Source organism: Amphiprion ocellaris, chromosome 16, assembly GCF_022539595.1.
Source record: "Amphiprion ocellaris isolate individual 3 ecotype Okinawa chromosome 16, ASM2253959v1, whole genome shotgun sequence".
Taxonomy (NCBI): domain Eukaryota; kingdom Metazoa; phylum Chordata; class Actinopteri; family Pomacentridae; genus Amphiprion; species Amphiprion ocellaris.
Genome location: NC_072781.1, coordinates 1,680,517 through 1,707,556, shown reverse-complemented (window position 1 = coordinate 1,707,556; position 27,040 = coordinate 1,680,517). Strand labels below are relative to the sequence as shown.

The window sequence follows — 27,040 nt, the reverse complement described above, 5'->3', positions numbered from 1 at the left end:
ATTAGGAAACGGTGAGCAACCTTTGTTTGGACACATGATAAAGAGAGACCCTGGAAGATGTCGCCACAACTGGAAAAGTTAATGTGAAGAGAGGACGAGGCAGACGGAATGAAGACGACAGATGGACTGACATCACGGCTAAACATGGAATGATTGACAGTCACAATTCAGAGAGCAAAATATCAGATTAGATGGAGAAAAATGATTGTCTACGCTGAACGGCACGGCACTGATTGATTGATTGATTACCCAATTAAGCATAAAACCAGGCAGAGATGATTTCAGTGTCTATATTCTGATGATTTAAGAATTAAAATCTTTAAAAATCCCCTCCCTCTCTCTATGTCCCCCTCAGTCTAAACCCTCCTGATGATAACCTCTGGCATGAAGCAGACCTCCAGAGTCCTGACAGAAAGAGGCAGAGTTTGTGGCCGTCTGAGGCCGGTGAGCGGTGAGGGTACCTGGGCAGATTGAGGCCTCTGTCCTCAGTGTCTGGATCTCTACAGTCGGCTCGTCTTCGGTGGTGAGACATCAGAGAGGGTGTTAACACAGACCTGCATGTGTGTGTTTGTTTGTGTGTGATGAAGTGAGAACAGAGGATGTTTGGTGTTGTTTCTCACCTGTCTGATCCCAGTAGTCTAAAGATGCGTGTGCTGTCGGAGATCTCCTGAGTGATCTGGAAAAAAAAAGAGAGAGAAAAGCAGGAAAGGTGAAAATGCATGAAGGTGCAGTAAAATATTCATGGCTTGACCTTAAAAGCAGCAAAAACGAGTTAATAAAACATCCCTGGTTTATGCTACCAGGTGGTGCTTTAAAGACTGAACCCTCAGGCTGTTTTTATGAAACTTCCACCTCAAATAACATCCACAGATTTAGTCAGGAACAGCCGCTACATGCTGAGGCTAAAATGAGAAACTTAGGGCTGGAAATTGTTCAGAAATTGAGGCATCTTTATGTTTATCCTCAGGTTACAGTGAGATGTGAAAAGCTCCAGTAAAAAGTGAGAGTTTACTGAATGAAAACGGTAAATCTGAGTGAACAACAACCTTAAACACGGATGTTACTGAATCATTTCTACACATTTTTAACTGCAACTCTTTCAAGTTTGTCCCAACAGAGATGAAGAACAACAAACTGAAAACAATAACTCACACTGTCATCTTTAATAATGCTGCTCACACGCAAAAATATTTATCCTATTGGTTTGTATTTGATCTCATAACCTACTCACTGTATAGTCTATATCTTGCCTCTTGTGATTTTCTTCTTCTTCTTCTACTACTACTACTGATTTCTCAATTTCAAACAGATGCTTTTTCTTTGTTACCAGGCAGAGTCATGCATTTAAAAATGCAAGAACCTGTGTTGGTGGAGATGTGTTCAATGAAATTTTTAGTTATACAATGCCAAATCATACCATAAATCATCTCAGGGTGCACAGTAGAAGGTCAAGATGTTACGATATTATTGAGAGAAACCAAACTATTCCCTGTTTATAAAGTGTTTTGGTGAAAGTCAGGAGGAAAATCTGCCTTTTAACAAGAAGAAACCTCCAGCGGAGAGAGAAGAAAATCAGCTTTGAGCTTTTATGTTCCCATGAGACACGAACAACTTTCATTTTTTTGGAGGAACAGATTCACAACTGTGAACGCTCATCACGTGGCCAAACACTGCAGAACAGTTTGTAATGTTGTGTAAATGAGTAAATCAATCTTTTTGGCTTTCATTACTTGCATGGATTTAATCTGCCAACAGATTGCATTTAACTCGTTGTAGAAAAAAAAGTTCAGTAAGGTTGAACATTTTAGTGGCATGTTTGTTTACAGACTCATAATATATTTTACACTTTATAGTGCATTTTGTACCTTTCCTATATTTTTATTTCTATCATATTTTATGTTTTCCTATAGTGGTGGTGGTCATTTTACTCTTTCTGCTACTGTAACAGCAGAATTTACCCTTGGTGACCAATGAAGTGTTTCTGTTCTGTTCTATTGGATTCATTTAATTCAAATATGGTTTTAATGCAGAGATAAAGTTAAAGTCTGAACACAACTTTACAGTCAGACATTAAGACTGATATGAGAATTAACGTATCAGATATCTGTATAAACTCAGAATTAAGACTTCATCAGGTTGTGATAATGACTTAGTTTCAGATGGATTTGTGGTAGAAATGTTGACTGTTCCCCTCAGTAAATATTCAGATCTGAAATATCTACACAACCTTCATCCAACCTCATTCTGCTTCTGAGTCGAACAACAACTCAATCCAAACAAAACTGCGTGTTATGAAGACAAAACTTTATCAAGTGGAACGTTTCTCAATTTGAAATAAACTTCATTTCCATCAGTAACAGTGAGTTTACAGCTGCAGATGATTCGCAGCCTCCAGGCGGTTTTAATGTGATTTATTTCCCTATTGTTGACTCCATCGTCATGGCAACATTAACCGCTGGAGAGACTGTTGTTGTGAGTTCATGCCTTAATGTTACACCAGAGAATCTGCTCTGAGCTAAAGTCGCAGATGCAGAATGTGTGTGTCACTTTTTTTTCTGCTACACAATTTATTTGTACAACTTGTGTCCGACTCAGAAGGAAAAATGGACCAACTGAGCCGTTTTAAAGCAGGAAAAATCACAGGAGATGGGATGTTTGTGGAGGATTCACACAGAGTTCAGAGGTCATAATGACGCAACTTACTGCAGGAAAACAGACGTTTCTCACGGCAGACTGAAATAGATTCTCACTGTCTTTAAACTGAATATATGCTGCTAAAATCTCTGTCTTCAGTCATTGTGAAATATAATAAAAATCTGATTAGAGTAATAAGTTTGAGCCACTATAACACACGAATTCACCAAAATCCTATTATAGTGAATATTAAATAATATGTCATGATGTCTAAAGGTGCATTTCCTTCTTCTAAACATTCACACACACAGATAGATTCAGTATTGCTCTCACCTCGTTGGTCTTGAAACTCCGTCCCTGCATGCCGTGTCTCCAGAAGGCCAGGACGCTGTCTTGGAGGCAAACTGCAAAAAAACAAACAAAAAAAACCAAACAGAAAAAAACAATAAAGATTAGCGCTTGTTTATGGATTACAGATCAGCTGGTGCACATTCACTGAAATGTCAATTCAATTCCCCCTAATTCCTCGATTCTGTTCCCATATTTACGTCCTCAGTAGTATTCTATGGTGTGAGATATGATTTAAGTGTTTCTCCTTTACCTATGGATTCGATCTGGAAGTTGAAGGTGAGCTCAGCCGACAGCTTTCTGCTGGATTTCAACCGGCCCTGGAGGTTCACGATCTTTATACACCCTGCAGAACAGAACAAAGATGAGCAGCTGAGTGAAACTGAAGCTGCTGCAAAAACTTCTGCATTCTGATTAAAAATAGTCGCAAAAATGCAAAATATATGAGTGACTCACTGTCGAGGCAGACTAGGATGGTGTCCCTCTCTAGCTGAGTGACGTGGATCACGCATGTCTGTGGCGTGTCTGCAGGGAGGAAGACGGAGGCAAGGGGTCAGTTTGGCTCCAGAAACGTTTAAATGATGCTGGTTTAACAGAACAGAACCAGTCAGGCTGTTCAAACCTGCTTCTGTGAACCAGGAGGAGGTAGAGTTGGGGTTGACGGTGCCGAATCGGACCACCTGGTTGAGTTCGATTCCTTTACTGACCGCCACGCAGATCAGAGGGTAGGTCTGCTCCGGGACCACCAACATCTCAAAGACCTCCAGTGGACACGGCAACGGGAAATCAATGTTCTGTGGATGAAGAGGAGTTTTAGAAGTCTGACTAATGCAAGCTTCCAGAAGTGTTTTTATCAGTAGCATTATAAATGGACATTTTCAAAGAGTATAACATAAAAAAGCCCCAAATTAGGACTGTAGAATTTATATAACTCTACTAACAATCCTGAATGTGAGTTCACACAATTAAATAAACTTGGTCGACTGTGATTCTGATGTTTTAAATGCATGCTTTGAATTTTCTGCTCATAGAAAACAGCCCAATCAGATAAAATCACTTGGGTTTTTGAGTAAATCTGATATTAGAATGCCTTATTTTACACTATTCAAGTATTTTTTGGTCACACTTGTCTAAGACGCTGCAGTAACTAAGTGGAGGCTACAGGTTTCTCTGCACAGTCTGCTAGCGTATGATGCGTTCATGGATCATTTATAATTTGTAGTGTCTATTGATCACTAGATATTCAGCAGCTGAGGCAATTTGGACACAATTTTGTTTTCATTTTGCATGTAAGAGATGCACTGAATTCATCAGGTAAGAAAGAACCTTGTTTTAAGTACAATTCTGATGCAAAGATTTGCACATTAGCATAAATGCAGCACAACTTGGACGTAAAAACAATAAACATAATCTGTCCCTAAAAACCGAGGAATAATTGTGATAAATAATTGTGATCCCAATAGTGATTATTATGAATTAATACGAGTTTGATTTCAAATTTATCTGCATTTAAATTTACTCAAAAACACAGCATAGCAGACCCTAAAGAGTAAAGTTCGGAGCTGGTATCGGTCTTTAAACTGACATTGTTATAATCTTAAGAGCTTAAATTCACTTTTTAAAAAAAAAAAAAAAAAATCAGAAAACTTTGCCAGTACTATGAAAACTGTGCCTGTGTGTTTAATGTTTTTATTTTGCGATAAAATGAGCTTAAGAGTGAGTAAAACTGACCTTGATGAGCATGAACTTCTGCATGGACTCGACCCACTCCAGCAGCATGACGCTGGACTGGAAGGCTCCACACAGGTACTTATGGCCGGTGTACGGGTTACGAACTGCAGGGAAACCAGACATTTTAATTTTGCTTCCTGGTTTCTGTGTGCAGTAAACTCAACATCCCCTGTGAAATGTTTATATCTTGCAAAGACTAAAAAAGCAGTACTTTGCATTGCCTTTTTAAGTGCTAACAGTAAAATTCTGCATGTTTTCTATAGGATGCTACAAAGATAACACCAAAAAAACACATCATCATGCTATCTTTTATACTGTTTATGTAGATTATTGTAATAGGCAAGAATTTAATTCTGTTAAACAAATCCAGTCTCGAACTTGAAGTACAACAGAGCCATAAAATGAGCAGTGCTACAAATAGTAAAATAAAATCATCTTTTGTTTGAACTCACCTACGCAGCACTTTTGGCACCCTTTAGTGTCTGGAATTTTATTGGACACAGCAAACTTCCTACAATCAGACAAAAAAAGACAGAAATGCATCACCAAGAACAGAACTTTTGGTTTTAAACTTGACATAAAGTTACACTGATGAAGTTTTGTTGTGAAGTTATTGTAACTACAGTGACGTCAGAGGGTAAAGTAACTAGGTGTGAAGTATAACATACACCTGATCAAATAAACTAAACAAAAGGAAATGAGAGGTAGTGAATAAGTTCCTGGTGGCAGCTACCTGGGAATCATCTTATCAGGCAGCTTGTGTGTGGGAATGGATACGGGCAGCTTCTGTAACTGCCGGGCCTGTTCGAACAGACCACTCAGACTATGGGAGTACAGCTGGGAGGCTTTTCCTGAACAGAGAACAGAGGAGAAGGTTAGCACAATGCTGACGCAAGAAACGAGACATTAGAACAAAATAACTGATACGAAAAAAACAACAACAATCAAGATCACGTTTAAGTTGAGAGGAACTAGTGCTAGAACTCACCAGATATGGAAAGAAGACAGTTGTTCATGACGTATAGCCAAGTACACCGCCGAGGGAAGAGCTGCACAGAGTAAAGACAGAAGACATTTAATGAGCACTGTGGTGGAACAAAACTCAGATAGGATGAAACAAAAGTTTGCTAATTGAAATTTTCTATTCGCAAACATCAGAATTGTGCATTTTTTCACTTACAAAACTAAAATTAGGAACCAAAATGATCATATTTTCATGAAGCATACAGGAGGTCCTCGATTTACGTTGTTATGTTATGAGTTCAGTTCCTACAGCTCCATATAAGTCGGAACTCTTACATCTGTTTACTCTTACTTCCGTTCATTTTCTGTTAATATTTCTTGTTATTAGTTTTAGTACACATTTTGTCCCTGTTATCTTTATTTTTTTCGAGACACTTCACACACTTTTAGAAACTTACATTCTGTACCTTATATTCTTTGTTATTTCTATTTTACTACTAACCTCTGTGTAATTGTGTATATTCCACTAACCTTTGTTTATTGTATTGTACTCTGGCAAAATAATTTCCTCCGGGATTAATAAAATAGATCTTATCTTAACACCAGTGAAAATGTAACCAAAGCCATTCCATGCATCACGGTATCCATCAGTTCTTCATAAAGTCATGAATACCAACGACTTTCATGTACGTATGAATCATTTTTCTAGAAGATAACAGAATATGTTGACCTGTTTTTACAACTTGAGTGTTTTACTATATTGTAGCGACCTTCTGTGATGAACGAGTGAGACTTTATCTGCTTCTCTGCTGGTTTATTGAACCTTCACACAGGCTACTGTGGGCCGTAGCCAACGCCAGAAGAACTAGAAAAACCCCATAACTTAGCTCCAGAATTAGCTGCCGTTCCCAGCTCTCTCTACTGCTGACTCTCAGCCAATCAGAGGTGAGCTAACTAAACATGGTACGTTCACTGACATCAGGTAAATCTGGAACTGAACAATAATTGGACTGGTCCGGCTGGTTTCTCCTGAAGCTCCTACAATTTAAAGGTGGAACATTTTAGGTCTTGAACCTCCTCATTAGTCTTTGTCATGGTGCCCGTTGCTGCTAAACTCCCACAGTGCTCTCTACTTTAACATGTACTGCCCATCATCCAAAATGATGCACAAAACAACAAAAACAAGACAGAAAATTACAAAAACTAGACACAAAAAGACAAACATGAGACACAAAACAACAAAAACAAGAAACAAAATGACAAAAATTAGAGACAAAATGACAAAAACAAGACACAAAATGACAAAAACGAGACACGAAATGACAAACAAGAAACAAAACAAAAACAAGACACAAAATGACAAAAAATGAGACACAAATCAGAGGTGAGCTAACTAAACACGACACGTTCACTGACATTAGGTAAATCTGGAACTGAACAATAAACATTGAAACCTCAACATCAACAACAATATCAGTCTGTTACAATATCTAATTTCACTTCCATGGAGACGGATTTCCTTTTCTTCCAAGCATCAGAAGAGTCTGACTTACGCTGGGAGCTATAATGAAGGACAAAAAGTTAGTGAATGCAGTACAATTCAAGATGATGTACAACCGGAGAATGGAAACAAAGCTGCCTGATAGCGCCGCGTGACGACGTATTCATCCGCTCGTCAACTAGTTCCATGTAACGTCGTAGGTCGAGGACGTCGTAAACCGAGGACCTCCTGTATTACCATAATCTCAAAAATCTCACCTGTTCCATCGTCGTCTCATGCAGCTCATTTAGATTTAACGTGTAGATTCCCTCCTCAGCTCCGAATATCAAATACTGGTCTGAAAAACATTTTACCAGAACTTATTGCAACGCAGCAGCGAACATTAGACACCCGTAAAAAGAGACGTGGCGTTTGATCTGACCAAACCATTTAGAGTTTTCCTTTCCTTACCTCTGGTGTCAGGGTTGATCCATGAAGTAGCGCAGTGGATCTTCAGAGGACAACCGTTGAACACCTTGGAGAAACACGCACCCATCTGCAAATTAGAGGAAAAAAGAGCAACACAAAGGATTAATATCTTCATTTAGAGGCTTGTTTTGTTCTATTCTGACAGCTATTAAGGGTAAAATGCTCGAACAAAACACTCTGCTGAGCTACAAATTCTATTTCCCATGGAGTTCTTGCTTTGTGTTGTTTACCAAAGGAGCAAATTATGTGGGGTTCTAATTTGACTTAAGATAAGTTAGGATAAAACTTGATTCATCCCGAAGAAAATTATTGTTCCAGGTACTGCTCAAAACAATAACATAAGAAATGCTGTGCCTAAAAGTTGAAAGAAGTAAGATATAAATACATACATAAGCTAAAATAAGGCTAGAATAGAACTAATTCTGGCAATTATACTGAGGCAATAAGTAATATCACACATGATAATGCAATAATGATATTGGATTTACTTTTTTGGGGGGATAACCAACTGAAAAGTCCAATTTAAAGCCTCAAAGTTAGGAATTTAAGTGCTAGAATACGTTTCCTACAACGTCACGCAATGTCAGGGACAAATTTTGCCCAAATAAACAAGAATTTTCAAAACAAAACAGGTAAAAAAAAAAAAAAAAAAAAAAGAGACTGATACTCACATGGACTTTGGGTGTTGGAGGGAGACCATTACTGATCGGCTTCTGAGGCAAAGACAAACGCAGATTAAAAACACGATTAAAACGAAAGATGAGACGCTGCAATTTGACGAGAAGGGAATAAAGAATCTGAAGATAAATGTAATGATACATGACTTACAGTTATTGCAGCACAAACTATGTACAAGTGGTAAATAAAACCACCCTTTTATTCTCTCTTTCCATATAAATATCACCAGTTATAATAAACTGAGCGCCTGGTCTTTCCCCTCTACCCCAGAATGATGTCCATTTTTATGATTTTTTTTTTTTTTTCCAATTCTGCAAAAATATCCAATGCAAACTGCCGTCTACTCACCGGCACATCCTTCTTGTCTTTCCGTATGGGGACACTAGGGGGCATGGTGGACTGCCTCTCTGCTGGACTATCCCTCTCTCCGTTATGGGGAGAGTTCAGCCCATTACCTGCAACAACACAGACAGCAGCTCTGAGCGTTTACAGGACAGAAAAGCTGCGAATGTAAAGACATATCGAAGCCTCACACACACACACACACACACCGACACATTCTCATAAACATCGTTGGCTTTAATGAGAACAATCTGAGCCGTAAAGACGGAGAGAAGAAGTCAAACGGTTAAAAAACACAACAAACTACTGGGAGCAGAGAGGGAGGGAAGGAGGGAGGCTAGCAAGAAGAATACAGAGGATCAAATAGAGTCATGAGCGAAGGACGGTGAGAATTTATCACATTTGGTCAATTAAGTCTCATTTACTGCAACCAATCAATCTGACTGTCATACTCTGGTGCTAAAAAGTTTGAAAAATAAAACATCTGTCGCCGTGTTTGAGAGGAAAAGACTTAAATGAAGCTCCACCTGAGCTCTGCTGAAGGTTTGCTGGACTATTTCATCTTGTATTCCGACTAGAATTTGACCACGTTTTCCAATTTTTAACTCCAAATATCTCCTCAAAAACAGACGAGCTCTATGTTCTCTCAATCAATTAAAATAATCCAATCGAGCAGGGGTGTCAAACCTGCGGCCCGTGGGCCAAAAGCGGTCCTCCAGAGGGTCCAATCCGGCCCTCAAAGTGTAAAAATTCCAGAGAAGACATTAACTGCAGATTGTAAATTAGTACAATTATAAATTTAAAATAATTTCTAGACCATGACAAGTTGTTTTGATCATAAAATACTAGATTGTTTTTTGGTTGTTTTGTTGTAATATTTTGTCTTGTTTTTGCTGCCTTTTGTCTCACGTTACTTTTTGTCTCGCTTATGTTTTTTTGTCTTATTTTTGTCATTTTGTGTTTGGCTTTATTCGTTGTTTTGTGCATCGTTTTTGTCGTTCTGTGTTTTTTTGACTTGCTTTTCTTGTTGGTATATTTTTGGTCATTTTGTTTCTCCCTTTTGTCATTTTTTGCCTTGTTTGTGTCAATTATATAATTTTTTTGCCTCGGTTTTGTTGTTTGTCCATTTTTTTAGCACTTTGTAACTTTTTGTCTAAATTTTTGTGCCTCTTTGTTGAGTTTCGTGTCATTTGTCTCATTTTTTGTCATTTTGTGCCTCGTTTTTTTTATAATATTTTGGCTTGTTTTTGTTGTTTTTTGTCTTTTTTGCCTGAATTTTATCATTTTGATCATAAAGTAAAATATTATATGGTTTAGTTCCAGATGACTAAATGTTGTGTTCCTTTGTTGACACTGTGATCTGGAAGTTGTCATGTGGAAATAATAAACTGAGGAATAATGTAGATGAAAATGAATTTATTTTTCTTAAGAAATGTCAGGTTGTTCATGATGTTTTGTAAAAAGATAATTCCTGAAATGTGAACATTTTCAGAACATATTTTGTTGCACTAAAACAAAGGAAAATGTGGAGCTGTGGTTATTTATCGGTTATTACGCTGTGATTTTACTGGTCCGGTCCAGTAAAGTCATTGGGCTGAATGTGGAACCTGAACGAAAATGAGTTTGACACCCCTGAAATAGAGAGGCCAAAGTGGCATATCACTGCCAACTATTCAATCCTAAGCTCAACTAGTAATAAAAGTAGGATTTTATTGACTCTAAACTTCTCTCAAAGTCATGAAAATATATGATAAAAAATGTTTAGCTTGACTAAGAAACTAGAAAATGATCTACACTGATGTAAACAGAAACCTTCAATAGACTCCAGTCATACAGGAATCGGTTTCTGGTAGGTGTTGACATGAAAACGGAATTAAAAGCTAATTTTGTTCTGTTTTGGTGTTTGTTTTCCTGTTTATTGCTGTTCAATAAAACACTTTGGTTATTAGTTTTTCAAATTAGGCAAATGGAACAAGAAAATCTGGTATCTGGCAAAATATGAGCTGATAATGAACTAAATTCTTTGTTAAAGAATCCAAACCAATAATAGATGATATCATTCCCTGCATCATTCATTTCTATGTGATTAGTCTGAGTTCAGCCAGGACAATGTTTTCTCCTCTTCTTTCTTCCTCCTAAGAAGTGAGGGGGAGCAGCAGCAGCTTCTGATTGGTTAGAACAACCAATCAACCTTCACAAAAATGACTCTGGAGACAAACAGTTATATTGAGCGGGAGCTGATGAACGGAAGGAACTACTAACAAACAAAAAAAATAAAAGCATTATTGTTAATGGACTCAGTGGAACAGAGAAATCAATCAGACTAGGAGGACTGACTAATGGGAGACCACACAACCAATAGCAGTGGGGGGGGACGACGACACCCGTCTACCAATCAGCTGCTCTTACTCTCTTCCTCCTCTTTTTCCTGCTCCTCCTTCACCTCCTTCAGCACCTCCCACGCCTCCTCCAGCTCCTCCTCAGTGTGAGGCGTGTGGAGCCACTCCCAGAAATGCCTAAAGCTCCCATCATCCTCTGGGGCAGAGTGCTCCACGTCTGTGCGCTTCGGGCTCTCGTTACCTAGGCTGCTGCGGCGGTGGGGCGGCAGTTTGGGGGGCGGCGGCCGCGGCGGGACGTTGGAGGCGGGCTTGGCGGGGCTCGGCGTCTCCGGGACCGGACAGCGCTTGATGGTCCCTCCCCCTCCGCCATCGTCCTCGCTGTGCGATTGGCTGTCGTCCTGTTTCTGCTGCTGCTGCTGTGGCGGCTGTTGGGACGAGCAGATGGACTTGGGCTGCGGGAAAGATAACGAGGACAGTCAGCTGGATTTTTATATTCTTAGCAGGCAAATCCTTTAATCAGTCCCTAAAGGAATTCACAATGTTTCGATCCCAACAATTAACGCAAATTCAACCAATCTCTGTGAAACGTTGCAATTTTGTCCAATCACCGCAACCTTTCCGCAATTGTGGCCCACCTCCCGTGAGTTCCACCAATCATAGCAGTCCAAACATAATGCACGTACGTCACTGAATTCACTTCCTTGTTTGTGGTTTGAAGATGCAGACATGTCCCATTCTAATGTCCCTCATTTACCAACAACAATTACTGATAAAGGTGGTGAAAAACAGTTCCCTGATGTTCTTCACCAAAGCGGAGCTACACTGTTTTACACCCATGAAATATTGTGGTGGAAAACAAACGAAAATCATCGACTGACAAACACTTTTCTACCAAAACATATTAGGAGAACGTCTGAAAGGAGTGGAAACAGACCAGACAGATCACCGTGATGAAAGCTGTTGATCCAGACCTCTACCAGACCAGTACCAGACCAGTACCAGACCTCTACCAGACCCCTACCAGACCAGTACCAGACCACTACCAGACCTCTACCAGACCCCTACCAGACCAGTACCAGACCAGTACCAGACCTCTACCAGACCCCTACCAGACCAGTACCAGACCTCTACCAGACCCCTACCAGACCAGTACCAGACCACTACCAGACCTCTACCAGACCCCTACCAGACCAGTACCAGACCAGTACCAGACCTCTACCAGACCCCTACCAGACCAGTACCAGACCAGTACCAGACCTCTACCAGACCCCTACCAGACCAGTACCAGACAGGTACCAGACCTCTACCAGACCAGTACCAGACCTCTACCAGACCTCTACCAGACCAGATAAATCACCATGATGGAAGCTGTTGATCCAGATCTGTTGGATCTCTGAAAGAATGAAGGGAAGTTAGGTTCATTAATGATGCGACGAGCCGTGTGCGTGTGAACACATGTGTACCAGGATGTGAAATTAACTCTTTAAACCACTGACAGATATGTCCAAATATGATTCATTCAATAGTAAATGATCATTTAGTGCCTTAAATCTACCAACCACTTCATGTTAAACCAGTATCTGGCTGCTGTTAGTTTCCCACCGTGGTATGGCAGCTGGTGGAAATGGGTTTAAATAATTAGTTTAGGAAGAAATAGTGGCAATTAAAATGTTGAAACATGTTCTAAAAGCTGAAAAATTGCAACTTTTTATCAATTGTCACTGTCTCCCGCAATTTCATTGCAACAAATACGCTTAATACATCGCAACTTACATCACAATTTTTTAGAAAAGCGGCTGCGAATTCAGGCAATTTAGGATGCAACAATCTGGAAAAACGCCCACAAAGTCCCGGAGGGACTGATTAAAAGTGAAAAGTGTGACTGTGCGTTACCTTAGGAGGAAGCGGTGGAGGGACCTTTGGCCTCATGATAGTGCTGGATTTGCTAAAGGATGAAAAACAGAAAATATAAGACACTCAAAAATGACTAACAATATATTGAAAACACTGCACACATTTGCCAACAGAGGCTACGGTTTCACTTGCCATTTTAAAGCAATTTTTGGTTTAATTATACAGGATGAATTCTTACAACAAAGTCCTACTCATCTATTTATAACTTTTTTTTTTTTGAAAGAGAACAGACAAGCTGTGGTATTTTATGAAGATGTTAAAACAAACGCCAAAATGAAAGGTAAAACCATAGCCTGATACTACTTTACACTGAGACAGATGTGTGGCAACAAGCTTAAAAGGTTAACCACTAAACACAAAGTGAGACTGAACAGAACAAATCATGAGGAAAAACCACAGAAGGAGAACGTGTGAAGTCTCTGAGAATGGTAGCAGTGAAAGTATTACTTCTTATTCTCATTTAAATCAAGATATTTTGAGGTTTTCAGGACCTGTTAATGACTTCATTAGCATTTTAATCAACACTACATTCACAGAGACTGTCACCATTTGTTCATGAATGAAAGATGGGGAACCAATCAGAGCACATGTCAGAATAGACAGAGGTTTGGAGCCAATCACAGTGAAGACAAACAAAGCGACAGAAAGACACACAAAGGCCCTCAGAGAAGCTTTAAACTCTGTCAGTCAAAACTAATCTCTAACTGACAAAGTTTACACATTCAGAGCTGGAAACTAAGGTAATTTTATTAACGCTTCACCTAAACTATGAGCCTGTTAGGGGAAGAATGCAAATACTATACTGGAAAATGAAGCATGTAATAATAAAAGTCTTTTGGGAGAGCATGTAAGGACACTAAGGAAACACCTAAAGGTGCAGAAAAAGCATCTAACTGCATTCTCTACATCTACTGATTCTACACCGACAACTTCAGAGCTGGCAAATAGAAACAGAACTTATCCATGAACATTTCCAGGAGCAGAATAAATACACATTTTTTTTGTGACGAGCTACAGATGTATTTATGAACCACACTGTTAGCATTTTCTAAAAGATAGATGTTTGGGTCTTCGGGAAGGAATGTTTTTGTAATTTCTGTTCAATTGTACTTTAGGATTTATTAGAATGAAAGCAGCAAAACGTTTTTTGATGAGCTGAAACGTCACGCAACTATGGATAAATGATATGCAAGAAAAACCATCTGCCAACCGTGATCATTTGAACACATTGCAGATGCTATATTTGACACAATTTTAATGGGAATATGTTAAAATGAGGGCTGCACAGTGGCGTAGTGGTTAGCACTTTCGCCTTGCAGCAAGAAGGTCCCTGGTTTGCGTCCCGGCTTTCCCGGGATCTTTCTGCATGGAGTTTGCATGTTCTCCCTGTGCATGCGTGGGTTTTCTCCGGGTACTCCGGCTTCCTCCCACAGTCCAAAAATATGCTGAGGTTAATTGATCATTCTAAATTGCCCGTAGGTGTGAATGTGAGAGTGATTGTTTGTCTCTGTATGTAGCCCTGTGACAGACTGGTGACCTGTCTAGGGTGTCCCCTGCCTTCACCTGAGTCAGCTGGGATAGACTCCAGCCCCCCCATGACCCTAGTGAGGATTAAGCGGTGTATAGATAATGGATGGATGGATGGATGTTAAAATGATCATCGTGTTTTTGCCAAACATGCATGTTATGTCTGGAGAATATGAGTTATAGACTGAGGCATCTCTACAGCAAGACAAAGTTGGATTTAAAATAGTTCGTTATGATTTTACCTTCATAGAAAAACTGCAGCTCCTGTGATTTAGAGATTACACTTGGCATTATCGTGACTTTGACAATATTTTGATTAACGGTTCAGCGGTTGCTATCTTTGTCTAAATACTAAAATTTCTGTCTGATGGTCTAAAGCAGGAGAGTCAAACTCATCTTAGTCCAGGTTCCACATTCAACCCAGTCTGATCTCCAGTGGACCGGACCAGTAAAATCACAGCATTATAATCTATAAATAACCACAACTCCTTATGTTTCCTTTGTTTTACTGCGAAAAACGGTACATTCTGAAAATGTTCACGTTTAAGGAATTATCTTTGTATAAAACATCATGAACAACATGAAATTTGTTCAGAAAAATAAATTCAATTTCAAAAACATTCAACCCCAGTTTATCATTTCCACATTACAACTTCCAGATCACAGTGTCGACAAAGGAACACAACATTTAGTCATCTGGAAGTGAACCATAGAGGATTCACTGTATGATCAAAATGACAAAAGTCAGACAAAAAAGACAACCAACAAGACAAAATATTACAAAAATTACAAAAATGAGACAAATGACATGAAACAAAACAAAAACAATTGACAAAAAAGTTAGAAAGCGACAAAAACGAGACAAAAAGTTACACAAATGAAACCAAATTACAAAAAAATTGACAAAAAACACAAGCAAGACAAAAAGGGAACACAACTCTAGTATTTTCCTTGTCAAGGTCTTGAAATTATTTTAAATTTACAGTTGTACTAATTTAGAATCTGCAGTTAATGTCTTCTCTGGAATTTTTACACTTTACAAAGTCGTCCCGTGGGCCGGATTGGAGCCTCTGGTGGGCTGCTTTTTGACACCCCTGGTCTGAAGATTTAAGGAGGAATGTTCTAAAAAGGGTTTCATAACTTTTTTCATATTTACATCGATTGTTGGTTTCATTTTGTCAAATACAAAACAAAAATATGAGCTTATTCAGCATGATAATGTGGTTCCAGCATAAATTCAGGTTTAGTCTATTTTCCTAATCGCTGTTCTATGTGTTCTGGACGTGACTAGAAGCAGAAACCCTGAAACGTAAAAGCACAAAAGGCCTTTTTCTGACGGCGGTGGAAAGTCTTCGTCTGGCCTGCTGCAGACATTTGGCTTTTACACAATAAGGGGAGAGGCTGGACGCCAGATTTACAGTTTTATAGACGCAGGAGAAGACAGAAGGCAGCGTGAGTACACACACACACGCACGCACGCACGCACGCACGCACGCACGCGCACGCACGCACACACACACACACACTCAGCAAGGAGGCACACAGATGGCAGCGCAAGTGGAGAACAAAACAAGACAACAACAAATAAGACGGCAAGGTCATGAGGATCGGTTATCTGAGGAATCAAAGTGAACTCAGACCTCATGTTGAACAAAAATACCTAAAAATCCTGCAGAATCTGACGAGTAGCTAATGCTGCAGTTCAATCCCTAGTGTCTATTTTACATCTCCTACTGTAGAAATAAGTGTAGAATAAAGTAGGAATGCACTATTATAGAGTGTAAAAGGTGTTACCAGGCTCTGGGTTACTGTTAGTAGCTTTAAAACTTCACACCAGACAGCAGCGACAGCATGGAGGACACACAGCGGCAGACACACAAACACAGGTGGCGTATGTGGCGTGATGGTGGGAGTGTGCTGTGTGGATGAAACTGTGGCAAAGACGGGAAGCCTTCCTCCTCGTCCTCATCCTCGTCCTCCACGGTCGGGGAAAGGACGAGAGATGCGGAGGCGACGGAGGAGAGGCTTCCGGGTCCTAAGGCCGAGAGGGGAACTTACTGAGTGTGAGTTTCATCATCATCTGCACCATCCTCATCCTCATCATCCCCTAAGTGTGCCACATGGCCCCTGGGAGAGGAGGTGAAGACAGGAGGGGGAGGAAAGCAGAAGGGAGAGTAGAAGTCGTTGTTGTGGTAGGAAGGGGACAAGAGGGAGAGATTCAGGAGAGCAAGCAAAGTGGGGAGGAGATGACAACAGAAAAAAGGAAGAGGAGGAAAAAGGAGGAAGAGGATGGACGAAGAAGGGGAAGGAGGGGAGGAAGAGCCGAGTGAAGCTTGGTTCGTAAACTACCTCTAACCCCTGAACCCTGGGCAGGACGGAACAGAAACAAAATCAACACATCTGTCAGCTTCCTACGGATCTGAAGAACGAGGGAGATTCAGCCACAACATGCTGCTGATTGCAACAAGGAACCTACTGTTTAGAGCTGGAAAACTAACAATACATCAGCTAGTCACAACTGGTTTAGTCTGGTTTACCTGTGGATGATCCTAGGTCATTTTATTTAGCCAATTTAATGGTCTGCCTTCCTAAGAATTCAACAAATATTGAACTTCGAAAGAACAAATTCAAGTGTGTGCTAATAGGCACTGGTAAATGGGCCATATTCTAGTTGCAGTGATTCCTATTTTTCTCAAAAATGGGCAGAGGCAAACTCACAAACTACCTTTCATGGCTACTGTCCAAGTAATGGTAAAAAGCAGAGGTCAATTCATGAATCATATTTGAGAAGGAGATGAAAACCTGTATACGAGGATGTACACCAGGATCATTTTTATCACATTTGTTCAATTAGTAGTTACAAAGTGGAGGATTTCTGACTTTCTTTGGCTTACTGGTTTTGCCATTTAAAACTAAAATAAACCCAAATTGGTGACTTTGTGTTCCTTTTTGCAACACATTCTTGCATTCCACTGCACTCATAACACACAAACACCTCCAATAATGTAACAGAAATCACTAGTTGGTGGACTGACAGTAGCTAGAAGGAAAGTTTTACTATGTCGACTTAACCTAGTTGGATCTTTACAGATCTACACACACCTCAACAGTAACCTTAACCTCTATTCAGTTCAATCATAGCAGTTTAACTGTCTTTTATATAGTAGAAATCCTCAAGTATGAGCCAACGCTTTCATTTATCTCAACTGGAGACAATCAGATAAATACATTTATTAATCAATTCCCCTCTGAGATTCTCTTTTTAACAAAAATACTGTCTCCATTCACTACTTAACGGCTGTAGTTTCTATTTTGCCAGTCTTTTCATAGTGAGAATCTGCTGTCAATGAAATATCAACAGTCATCATGAAGGGAGGTCGATTCTACCTTCAGAAACATTTCAGCAGTTTTACATCGATCAAAAAAAACAGCAAAGTAAGAATAAATACGGTACTTCTGCTGAATAGAGAAACATAACAGTCAGTTTGCTCCTTCTTGAGGTGTTTTTTGTTTACATCCAGCCTATTTTTTCTTTATGTTTGCTCCAACGCTGCTGTTTTTAATACAGGCTACAGTTCTTCTGTCCTGAAATACAGCGCACCTGCATTCAAAGTAAATATTCTGTACCATAATCCCATCCAACTACAGCTTTCAATTCATTTCTTGTATCCAAAAAAACTAAGCTACACAACAGGTTGACAACAGAGAAACTTGTTGTCAGACAGTCTCAAATTCTTTCATAAATGATTGTCAACAGTCACCTCATCCTTCATAAGACAGGAGCTGGGTTTGCCACAGTTTACTTTGCTGTCACAACCTGAACATTACAGCATAATAACAACCTGAACAACAATCTATTGACTAAAACAAACCGAAGACTGCATTTTACCTGTTAGCCTACAAACGACTACACTGCATTTTTCAAACATGAACAAACACGAATGTGGAACCAGATCACTGTCATCCTCTGTAATGGTACCTCTGCTCACCGAAGGAGACAGAAGGAGATAAACCAGAGAGCAAATCAATCTGAAGACAGAGCACTTAATACTTTCAACAACATTATCTAGTCCCTAGAAGGAAAACACTGATCCAACAGACGTGGCTTTAGTGGAATTTGCAGGGGAAACAATGTGCAAAATTTAGCAAATAAGGGTTTATAAGAAGTACTCTGTGTGTACAGACAGTAAAACTCTGGTATGACCAAAAGAATTCAATAAAACACATTTGTAATAATTGGATTACCTCATAGAAAAGAGCAAAGCACAGAACAGCAATCATCTTTACAGCAAATAAGAAGAAGAATTTCTCCGTAGACTTTGCCAGCGAACTGCTAAGATGAAACTCATCTTTGGCTAAATTAATGTTCGTGCATGTGTGAGAATGCACACATGAGAAAGAGTGTGTGTGTGTGTGTGTGTGTGTGTGTGTGTGTGTGTGTGTAGGTGTGCCATGCTCTGCAGGAAGCCCCGACGAAGCGCAGCCTTTTTCTGATGACATCAAAGCATGAAGCAAGCCACAGAGGGGAAATAAGAACCCAGTAAGAATCCAAAAAACGCAGAGAGCCGCGACAGCCTGAAGTCGTTACAGCAGCGTTAGTTGCGTGTGATTGGCCCGATTAGTCCTGCCGTTAAAGTATGATTGGCTGATGGGTGGGCGTGGTTAGAACACCGGCAGATGGAGACGTGGAAGGTTTGTGACTCACCTCTGCTGCAGCTCCTCCTCCACAGATTTAAGAAGACTCCTGTTAGTTAAACACATAAAAAAGGTATAAATGGGAGACTATGACAAACACAAGACAAAAAAAAACATGATCTGATTTCTTTACTTTTTGCTGTGGGATGAAATGTTTGGAGGACGTTCTGCTGCCCTGATGTGAACTTTCTGCTTACAAGGCACAATTGTAAGCAAAAAGCTTACAGAACATCCTCGAGTTGCGATTATGAATAAACCATGAAACCTGCAGCACGGAAACTCTGCCTGTTTCACATTCGTCTACAAACTTTCAATCTAGCTCGCTAAAAAAACAAAACAAAATTAGGACATCTGCAACTATTGATGAAAGACTGGGAGGAAAGCCACGGACAGATGAAGAGACGACGGAGTTAAAATAGAGAAATGGGCATGATGAGACAAACACAAGGACAATGAAAGCAGGAAAGGCTTACTTGTTTCCTCCCAGCAGACTCGGCGAATCGTGGCCGTACTCCAACTGCAAATCCTTGAAGACAAACAAATGACATTACTACTGTGACATAGTACTTTACAAGCGGTTCATTTAGGCTTAAATTAATTGATTGTTTCCATAAACATAAACAGGGCTGTAGATCTTGCCCAAGTGAACCCCATTTAGACACTCTTCAGATGCCAGATTACTGCAGGGCTGCTGTGGTAACAGTTACAGCAGCCTGGTGCAAATGATAATACCCACAATAAAACAGCAAGTGTAACTCATTACCACAAACATCCACAGATGTACACAGTGAACAGATATGGGGAACAGCAGGCACTGAGAGTTGACTCTTGCTGAGTTCACATTGTGGCCTGACAGTAAACGTGATAATCACAACACGTTAGACACAACTACATGCTAACGATTGCATTAAAATGAATCATTTAGCTTGTTTTCTTGTCATAGCATAGATTCACTGTAGTCCAAAAGAGTGTTTTTTGTTATCATAATATAAAAGGTGGATTTAAACAAGTGGATTTCAATTTTTTTGGCTTGTGACACCCTAAACTAAAGCAACATCCGCTTTTGTGTCGTCATCACAAGTTATGGCCTCTTTGTGGACGATATTTATTGCTACTACAACCAACCAAACACAGGAGGTCCTCGACTTACGGCGGAGTTCCGTTCCTACGGATCAACGTAAGTCAATTTTCACCGTAAGTCGGAACTCGAGCAAAAATGTAAACAAAGCCGTTCCGTGCATCACGATATCCATCAGTTCTTCATAAAGTCCTGAATACCAACGACTTCCATGTATGAATCATTTTACTAGAAGATAACAGAATATTGTAACGGACTGATATTGTTGTTGATGTTGAGGTTTCAATGTTTATTGCTCATTTCCAGATTTACCTAATGTCAGTGAACGTATCATGTTTAGTTAGCTCACCTCTGATTGGCTGAGAGTCAGCAGTAGAGAGAGCTGGGAACGGTGGCTAATTCTGGAGCTAAGTTATGGGGTTTTTCTAGTTATTCTGGTGTTGGCTACGGTCCACAGTAGCCTGTGTGAAGGTTCAATAAACCAGCAGAGAACCAGATAAAGTCTCACTCATTCATCACAGAGGGTCACTACAATATGTTGACCTGTTTTTACAACTTGACCCATGTTGGTCGGTGTTTCTTCCTGTTCCCAGCGTTTTATTCTATCTAATTTCACTTCCATGGAGACGGCTTTCCTTTTCTTCTAAGCATCAGAAGAGTCTGACTTACGCTGGGAGCCATAATGAAGGACAAAAAGTTAGTGAATGTAGCACAATCCAAGGTGGTGTACAACCAGAGTATGGAAACAAAGCCGTCTCATAGCGCAGCGTGACGACCTATTCATCCGCTCTGCTCGTCAACTAGCTCCATGAACCAGTTCTGACGTAACAACGAAACGCTGTAGGTCGAGGATGTCGTAAACCGAGGACCTCCTGTATGTCAAATTGAAATTTGAAGCAATGCAAACAGGTATTAATTTAAAATATACATTCTACAAAAGCAACAAGGAAGGGTGACATGCCAACTGAAATCCATATTAGAACGGATTAAATCAGCTAGCATGATATTAAAACTAGCCTAAAATGTGGTAGCGCTTGTTGGGTTTTTACATTTTTGTTTTATTACTTAACCTACTCAGCATGCCCTGTTCTAATGTAAAGCTCATAGGTAGTCATGTGCTCCATATGAAAAGCTCTATTATTACTGTTGGCAGTGGCTACCTGGTTTGATATCGGTACATGAAACCACAATGTGAATGCAGCACCGCGTCAGAAATATTTCCAAAGATAATGACACAAAGCATGCAAGAAGAAACACGTATTGAAAATGGAAAAGTAAGAGATGAACACGAAACATTTGACAGACACGCCCACATACGGACGAGGCCTCGAGTAAAAGGTTAGAAAAAGTAGTTTATAAAAGATTCTGCAGAGAGAAATATCAGATATATGTCAAAGAAGGATCACACACAATGCAGCAAACATTAAAGGGTGGACTTCATGTGGAAAAAATTTGGATGTGAGTGATATTCTGAGTGGGGACGTCTTTGAATTTTAAGTGAAACTGCCCCTCTACCTTCCTCTGTTTGTTTGTATGCATTTGTGTGTGAATCTGTGCACTATATGCATATATGAAAACAACAACAACACTAAAGACTCTTATCACTATGATGACTACGACACCAGTTAGTGGGCAAAAAAACAAGCTGGAAAAAGAAAAAATGAACGGTGACAGATGGACGGACCAGAATACATGGAGCAACACCGTGGAAATTAACAAAAAATAGACGCTGGAAGTCGAGCAGCCAAAAAGAATCTAAGAAACAGAACAAAGACGGTAAAGGGCTCGTCCTTCAGAGGCAGATTATGAACATGGCGACAAGAGGGAGGAGGCGCGAGGCTAGAAATGGAGACAAAAACAGCCAATATAGGTGGACAGAGTAAGAGAGAGGGAGAAGACAGAGAGAGAGAGAGAGAGACAGAAGGAGTACTACCAGATTAGATCTCGCGGTATAGTAGAGCTCCTCAACACAGTCCAGATAGGGCTCAGAATCACACTGGTCAGCAAGACAGAGCGAGAGAGACCTCAGTTAATACATTAACCTGGACTGATGGAGGGAACAGGGAGGATCGGAGGTAGAGAAAGACAGAGAGAGAGAGGAGGATGGGTGGAAAATGGATTAAATAGGTTTAGAAGTTCATGGATCAGCAAGACAGAGGCGGAGGATATGGGAGTATTAATCTGGAGAGGAGAGGGGACGGATGGGAGCAGATGGGGGTTTAAAAAAAAATCAGCAACAAACTGAAGAGGAGAGGCATTAATAAATTGGATTTATATATAAGAATGCAAAAAAAATTGGGAAAACTTTGTAAACAAATGAGACAATCGGCAGATGTCTTACTGGTTGGTCATGTTTCTTTGAATTAAATCACTGAGTGTCGCTGTGGTTGTGTTTGATTTTTGGCCAGAATTACACAACCAGCAAAAAAAAATATATGCTAAAAGTTACTCCAGTTCTTGCACCATCTGTTTGTCTTTCTTGTGAAAAGATGCCATCATTCTGAAGCTGTGTTATTACAGGGTTTCTGCAGAAATCAGCCAGTCAAATTTAATGCTTTTTAATGCCATTTTAATGCTATGCTGTAAAAATTTTAATGCCATGACTGTGAACTCAACAAATTACACAGGTTTGTTTTTTTGTACAAGATGATTTTTATATGAAAACTGTCCCTACGTTTCACTATTTCTGAATCCAGAAACCACCCCTGACCACCAACGGGCTGCAGTCATTCTCTGAATTCTACATTTTCTAGCCATTTTTGCTGGAATTTGCATTTCCCCATTTCCCAGCTCTCTTCCACCTGGTCCAGCCTGCCGGACACATTAAAAACATGCAGTTTTTGGCAACTGTAGCTGACCGGCCGGAACAATTATCGCAATGCTTCGGCATGTTTACGCAGATGTACATATCTGACAAATTGCAGTCTATAATTACATATTATTATATTATTATTATCAAATAGTTTTCTTGAAAACTGCAGAAAGAATTCTTAATGCCACTGAGAATCAAATGTAATGATTTTTAATGCCATTTAAGGCCTTAATTTTCACAAAATCAATTTAATGACTATTATGCTTTTTAATGCCTTGCAGAAACCCTGTATTAATATCCTGTTGCAATGTGGTAATGGTTCATCGATTCAAAATGCTACAAATAGCAGCACCGCAGTCCTGAGCAGATAAATCTTTAAGAGCTAAAAGCCGAAGGGAGCACATACTGTTAGATCACCTTCAAGGAAAGAGGTAGAAGTTGAAGGACAAAGGGTTGATTGCTGATGAAGACCTACACAGGTGATTATGTTTGATGGCTTTAATCCACATTTAGGGGTGGAAAGATAGAGGACAGAAGAAGGTTTTTGGAATTTCAATTTGGAGAGAGGGGGTATATGAAAGGGAACGTGCAGAAGAAGGCAAAAAAGTGGGAGAAGAGGCAAGTGAGGGAGGGCTAACAACAAACTGTGACTGTGCCTGAACCCTGATCCATCCCATTCATCCGCTAGCAACTATATTGTTTAGCAAATCTGAAAGCGACACAGTAATGCTAAAAATCAACGTACCAAGCAAGCATGGCTCAACCGATATATATTTTTGAAGCTATTGTTGAGTTTGTCAACAAAGAGCAACAAATCTGCATAATTAAACAAGAAAAAAGCAGGGATCTAACGTCTGTCCATTGAATTCTATCTAATCTGAACATCTTAGTGAGTTCATCCTGTGGGGACCATCAATGCCAAGGAGAGACTATGGCTTTAAAGCTAATACTGTCATATCTGTGCCAGTGTCACTACCGCACCATTTACAGGTGGGATACAGATACTGTCTCATTGCAAATGCATCCCTATAGCCTTCCTTTGCTGTTCAAATGACCAGGTTTGGGTTGTGACGAAGAGACAAAGCAAAATAGCTCAGCTGTTGGTGTGTAGAGATAAACCAAAGTCTCTATAGGTAAGTCTTGCCACTTGGTAGAAAACCTGGCAATCCCTTCAGGCAGTTGTTTATGGATTAAAAGACAAGGGGTCTATCTATTTCAATGGTCAATGGGACATAAAAACTGCTCAAAGATCACAAAAATGCTCCAAAAGATTGGTGACTTCGCCCATAAATAAGGTTTAAAAAGCATCTTCTCCATAAATAATACCTCTACTACACATGCAGACAGTTTCATGAAGTCAGCGACACGATAAAGCAGATGACTGGGTTTTTGGGGAAAGGGACTGAACATGTGTTTATGGAATTCTCTCATAAATTCCTATTCAGGACTCTTTAAGTGGCAAGTCTCTCCCTTATTATGACTGTCCAAACCCTCCATCATTTACAGGGGGATCTTTAAATATTCTAGACCAGGGGTGTCCAACATGAGGCCCGCGGGCCAAAAGGGCCCTCCAGAGGGTCCAATCCGGCCCTCAAAGTGTAAAAATTCCAGAGAAGACATTAACTGCAGATTGTAAATTAGTAAAACTACAAATTTAAAATAATTTCTATGACAAGTTGTTTTGATCATCAAGTAAAATACTAGATAGTTTTTTTTGTCATTTTGTGTCTCATTTTTGTAATATTTTGTCTTGTTTTTTTGTCTGATTTTTGTCGTTTGTCTCATCTTTTTGTCATTTTGTTTCGCATTTTTGTTGTTTTGCTTTCCCTTTTTGTCTCGCTCGTGTTTTTTGTCTCATTTTTCACATTTTGTGTTTTGCCTTATTTGTTGTTTTGTGTGTCATTGTTGTTGTATTTTTGTCTCGCTTGTGTTGTCGGTCTATTTTTATTTTGTTTTTCTTCTTTGTTTTGTCATTTGTCATCTTGTTTGTGTCATTTGTGTAATTTTTTTGTCTTGTTTTTATCATTTTTTGTCTCTTGTTTTGTTTCATGTCGTTTGTCTCATTTTTTGTCATTTTGTTTCTCGCTTTTGTCGTTTTGTGTCTCATTTTCGTTGTTTTGTATCTCATTTTTGTAATATTTTGTCTTGTTTTTGTTGTTTTTTTTGTCTTTTTTTGTCTGACTTTTGTCATTTTGATCATAAAATAAAATATATCATTCACTTCCACATACCTGTGGCTAAAAGTTGTGTGTAGTTTTTGTAGACACTCTGTGATCTGGAAGTTGTAATGTGTAAATGATAAATTGAGGCAGAATGTTGTTGAAATTGAACATATTTTTGTTAAGAAATTCCAGGTTGTTCATTATGTTTTCTAAAAAGACAGTTTCTTAAATGCGAAAATTTTCAGAATGCACTTTTGGCACTAAAACAAAGGAAACAGAAGTTGTGGTGATTTATAGGTTATTATGCTGTGATTTTACTGGTGTGGCCCACTTCAGATCAAATTGGGCTGAATGTGGAACCTCAACTATAACGAGTTTGACACCCCTGCTCTAGACCATTAGGAACACATAATCACTCCTGCATGCACTGATTCTGCACCAGGGTCTCCTCCAATAGGACATGACCAGAATGCATCGACTAATCAGACGCCTCCAACATCTAACCTCTACCCTGATCTCGAAACATAATGGGAAAGCAATCTGAAGGTTACTATTGAACTTGTGCTTGCATCATTCATTTTTTAAACCAAGTCTGCCTTATTTTGAGTGAATTAAAGATACAAGATGCTCCCTGAGGTTTGGCTATGGGCCGGGATGGCGGTCCTGATCTAAAACACCTCAAACATACCCTCAAAGCTACAATATAAAGCGTCTTGAGACAATTTGACTGTAATTGGCGCTATATAAATAAAATAAAATTGAATTGAATATTTAAACATTTCCACAATCAAAGAGAACTGTGTGGATGGGCTTCATGTTGGATTCAACACAGACTGATCAGGACTGGTTTGGGTGTTTCCTGTGATCAGGTAAGGATCAGCCATGCTGGTTTTGGTGAAATGACAATCACACAAATCCCACTCACACACATGTAAACGCATGCGACACTTCATAACTCACCGGTTCATGATGAGGTTCTGTTTCCTTTCTCAGTGGAGGATCGAACTTCACCTGACCAACTGAGAGATGAGATAAAGTAAAGAAAAGAAAAGAGAGGAAGAAATGAGTTGGGGAGATGTATAAAGAGTCAGACTCAGATATTTTTGTTCATGTTGACCTTGTGTGGGGACTCACAGTTAATCTCAGACAGCGTCTTTCCTTCTCTGGTGCTCCTGCTGGTGGAACGGATGCGATGAGGAACTGAGACCGGAGACTATCAGGAAAGAGAAGGAGACGCACACAGTCAGAAAACCGTTCAAAGACGATACACATTGTAGCAGTCGACATGGGACTCTGAAGATTACAATAGGTTTAAAAAAAAAAACCATAATCCCTCTGCTATTTCCTGTGGGTGGGACCTGATGACACAGCAAAACATTCAGCTGCACACTGTAACACGACGACCAAAACACAACAACACAGCTGAAGGAAACACAAACCTTCCCTGGCAACAACATCAATGCTTCCTTCTTCGTGTTGCCAAACTGAGTCCCCTGCCAGCTGAAACACTCGATACTCTGGGTAATATTCTTCATCTTTGGGTGTTTTTCAGTAACTCAAGACACAGTTTTTTTTTTTGTTATTATTGCTGACATTTATGGTAAAACCCACAACCTCAAACATGATCCACTGACCTGCACTCAAACACAAGCTCCATTAAAAAAAAAAAAAAAAAAAATATATATATATATGTATGTATGTATGTATGTATGTATGTATGTATGTATGTATGTATGTATGTGTATATATATATATATATATATATATATATATATATATATATATATATATATATATATATATATATATATATATATATCATAATTTATATTTTTGGTTTTATTTTTT

At 39.5% G+C, this 27,040-nt stretch overlaps 1 protein-coding gene across 13 annotated transcripts in view; it reads right to left on the bottom strand.

Moving 5' to 3' along the window:
* Nucleotides 1-27,040, bottom strand: part of LOC111571302 (mitogen-activated protein kinase kinase kinase kinase 3) — a 60,465-nt gene that overhangs the window by 6,005 nt on the left and 27,420 nt on the right. For 2 of the 13 annotated variants that reach the window (XM_055018296.1, XM_023274410.3), the window contains 22 exons: nucleotides 26,327-26,405; nucleotides 26,153-26,211; nucleotides 22,152-22,214; nucleotides 19,614-19,666; nucleotides 19,151-19,189; nucleotides 16,504-16,572; nucleotides 12,898-12,949; nucleotides 11,075-11,456; nucleotides 8,672-8,778; nucleotides 8,317-8,358; nucleotides 7,628-7,712; nucleotides 7,435-7,514; nucleotides 5,702-5,762; nucleotides 5,447-5,564; nucleotides 5,166-5,224; nucleotides 4,714-4,817; nucleotides 3,605-3,776; nucleotides 3,439-3,507; nucleotides 3,236-3,328; nucleotides 2,968-3,038; nucleotides 621-676; nucleotides 462-515 (listed from right to left, as the gene is read on the bottom strand). In XM_055018296.1, the coding sequence (XP_054874271.1) occupies nucleotides 462-515; nucleotides 621-676; nucleotides 2,968-3,038; nucleotides 3,236-3,328; nucleotides 3,439-3,507; nucleotides 3,605-3,776; nucleotides 4,714-4,817; nucleotides 5,166-5,224; nucleotides 5,447-5,564; nucleotides 5,702-5,762; nucleotides 7,435-7,514; nucleotides 7,628-7,712; nucleotides 8,317-8,358; nucleotides 8,672-8,778; nucleotides 11,075-11,456; nucleotides 12,898-12,949; nucleotides 16,504-16,572; nucleotides 19,151-19,189; nucleotides 19,614-19,666; nucleotides 22,152-22,214; nucleotides 26,153-26,211; nucleotides 26,327-26,405 (1,967 nt within the window). The remainder of the gene's footprint in view (nucleotides 1-461; nucleotides 516-620; nucleotides 677-2,967; nucleotides 3,039-3,235; nucleotides 3,329-3,438; nucleotides 3,508-3,604; nucleotides 3,777-4,713; nucleotides 4,818-5,165; nucleotides 5,225-5,446; nucleotides 5,565-5,701; nucleotides 5,763-7,434; nucleotides 7,515-7,627; nucleotides 7,713-8,316; nucleotides 8,359-8,671; nucleotides 8,779-11,074; nucleotides 11,457-12,897; nucleotides 12,950-16,503; nucleotides 16,573-19,150; nucleotides 19,190-19,613; nucleotides 19,667-22,151; nucleotides 22,215-26,152; nucleotides 26,212-26,326; nucleotides 26,406-27,040) is intronic. The other 11 variants (XM_055018305.1, XM_023274433.3, XM_055018299.1 and 8 more) reach the window with 9 other exon arrangements.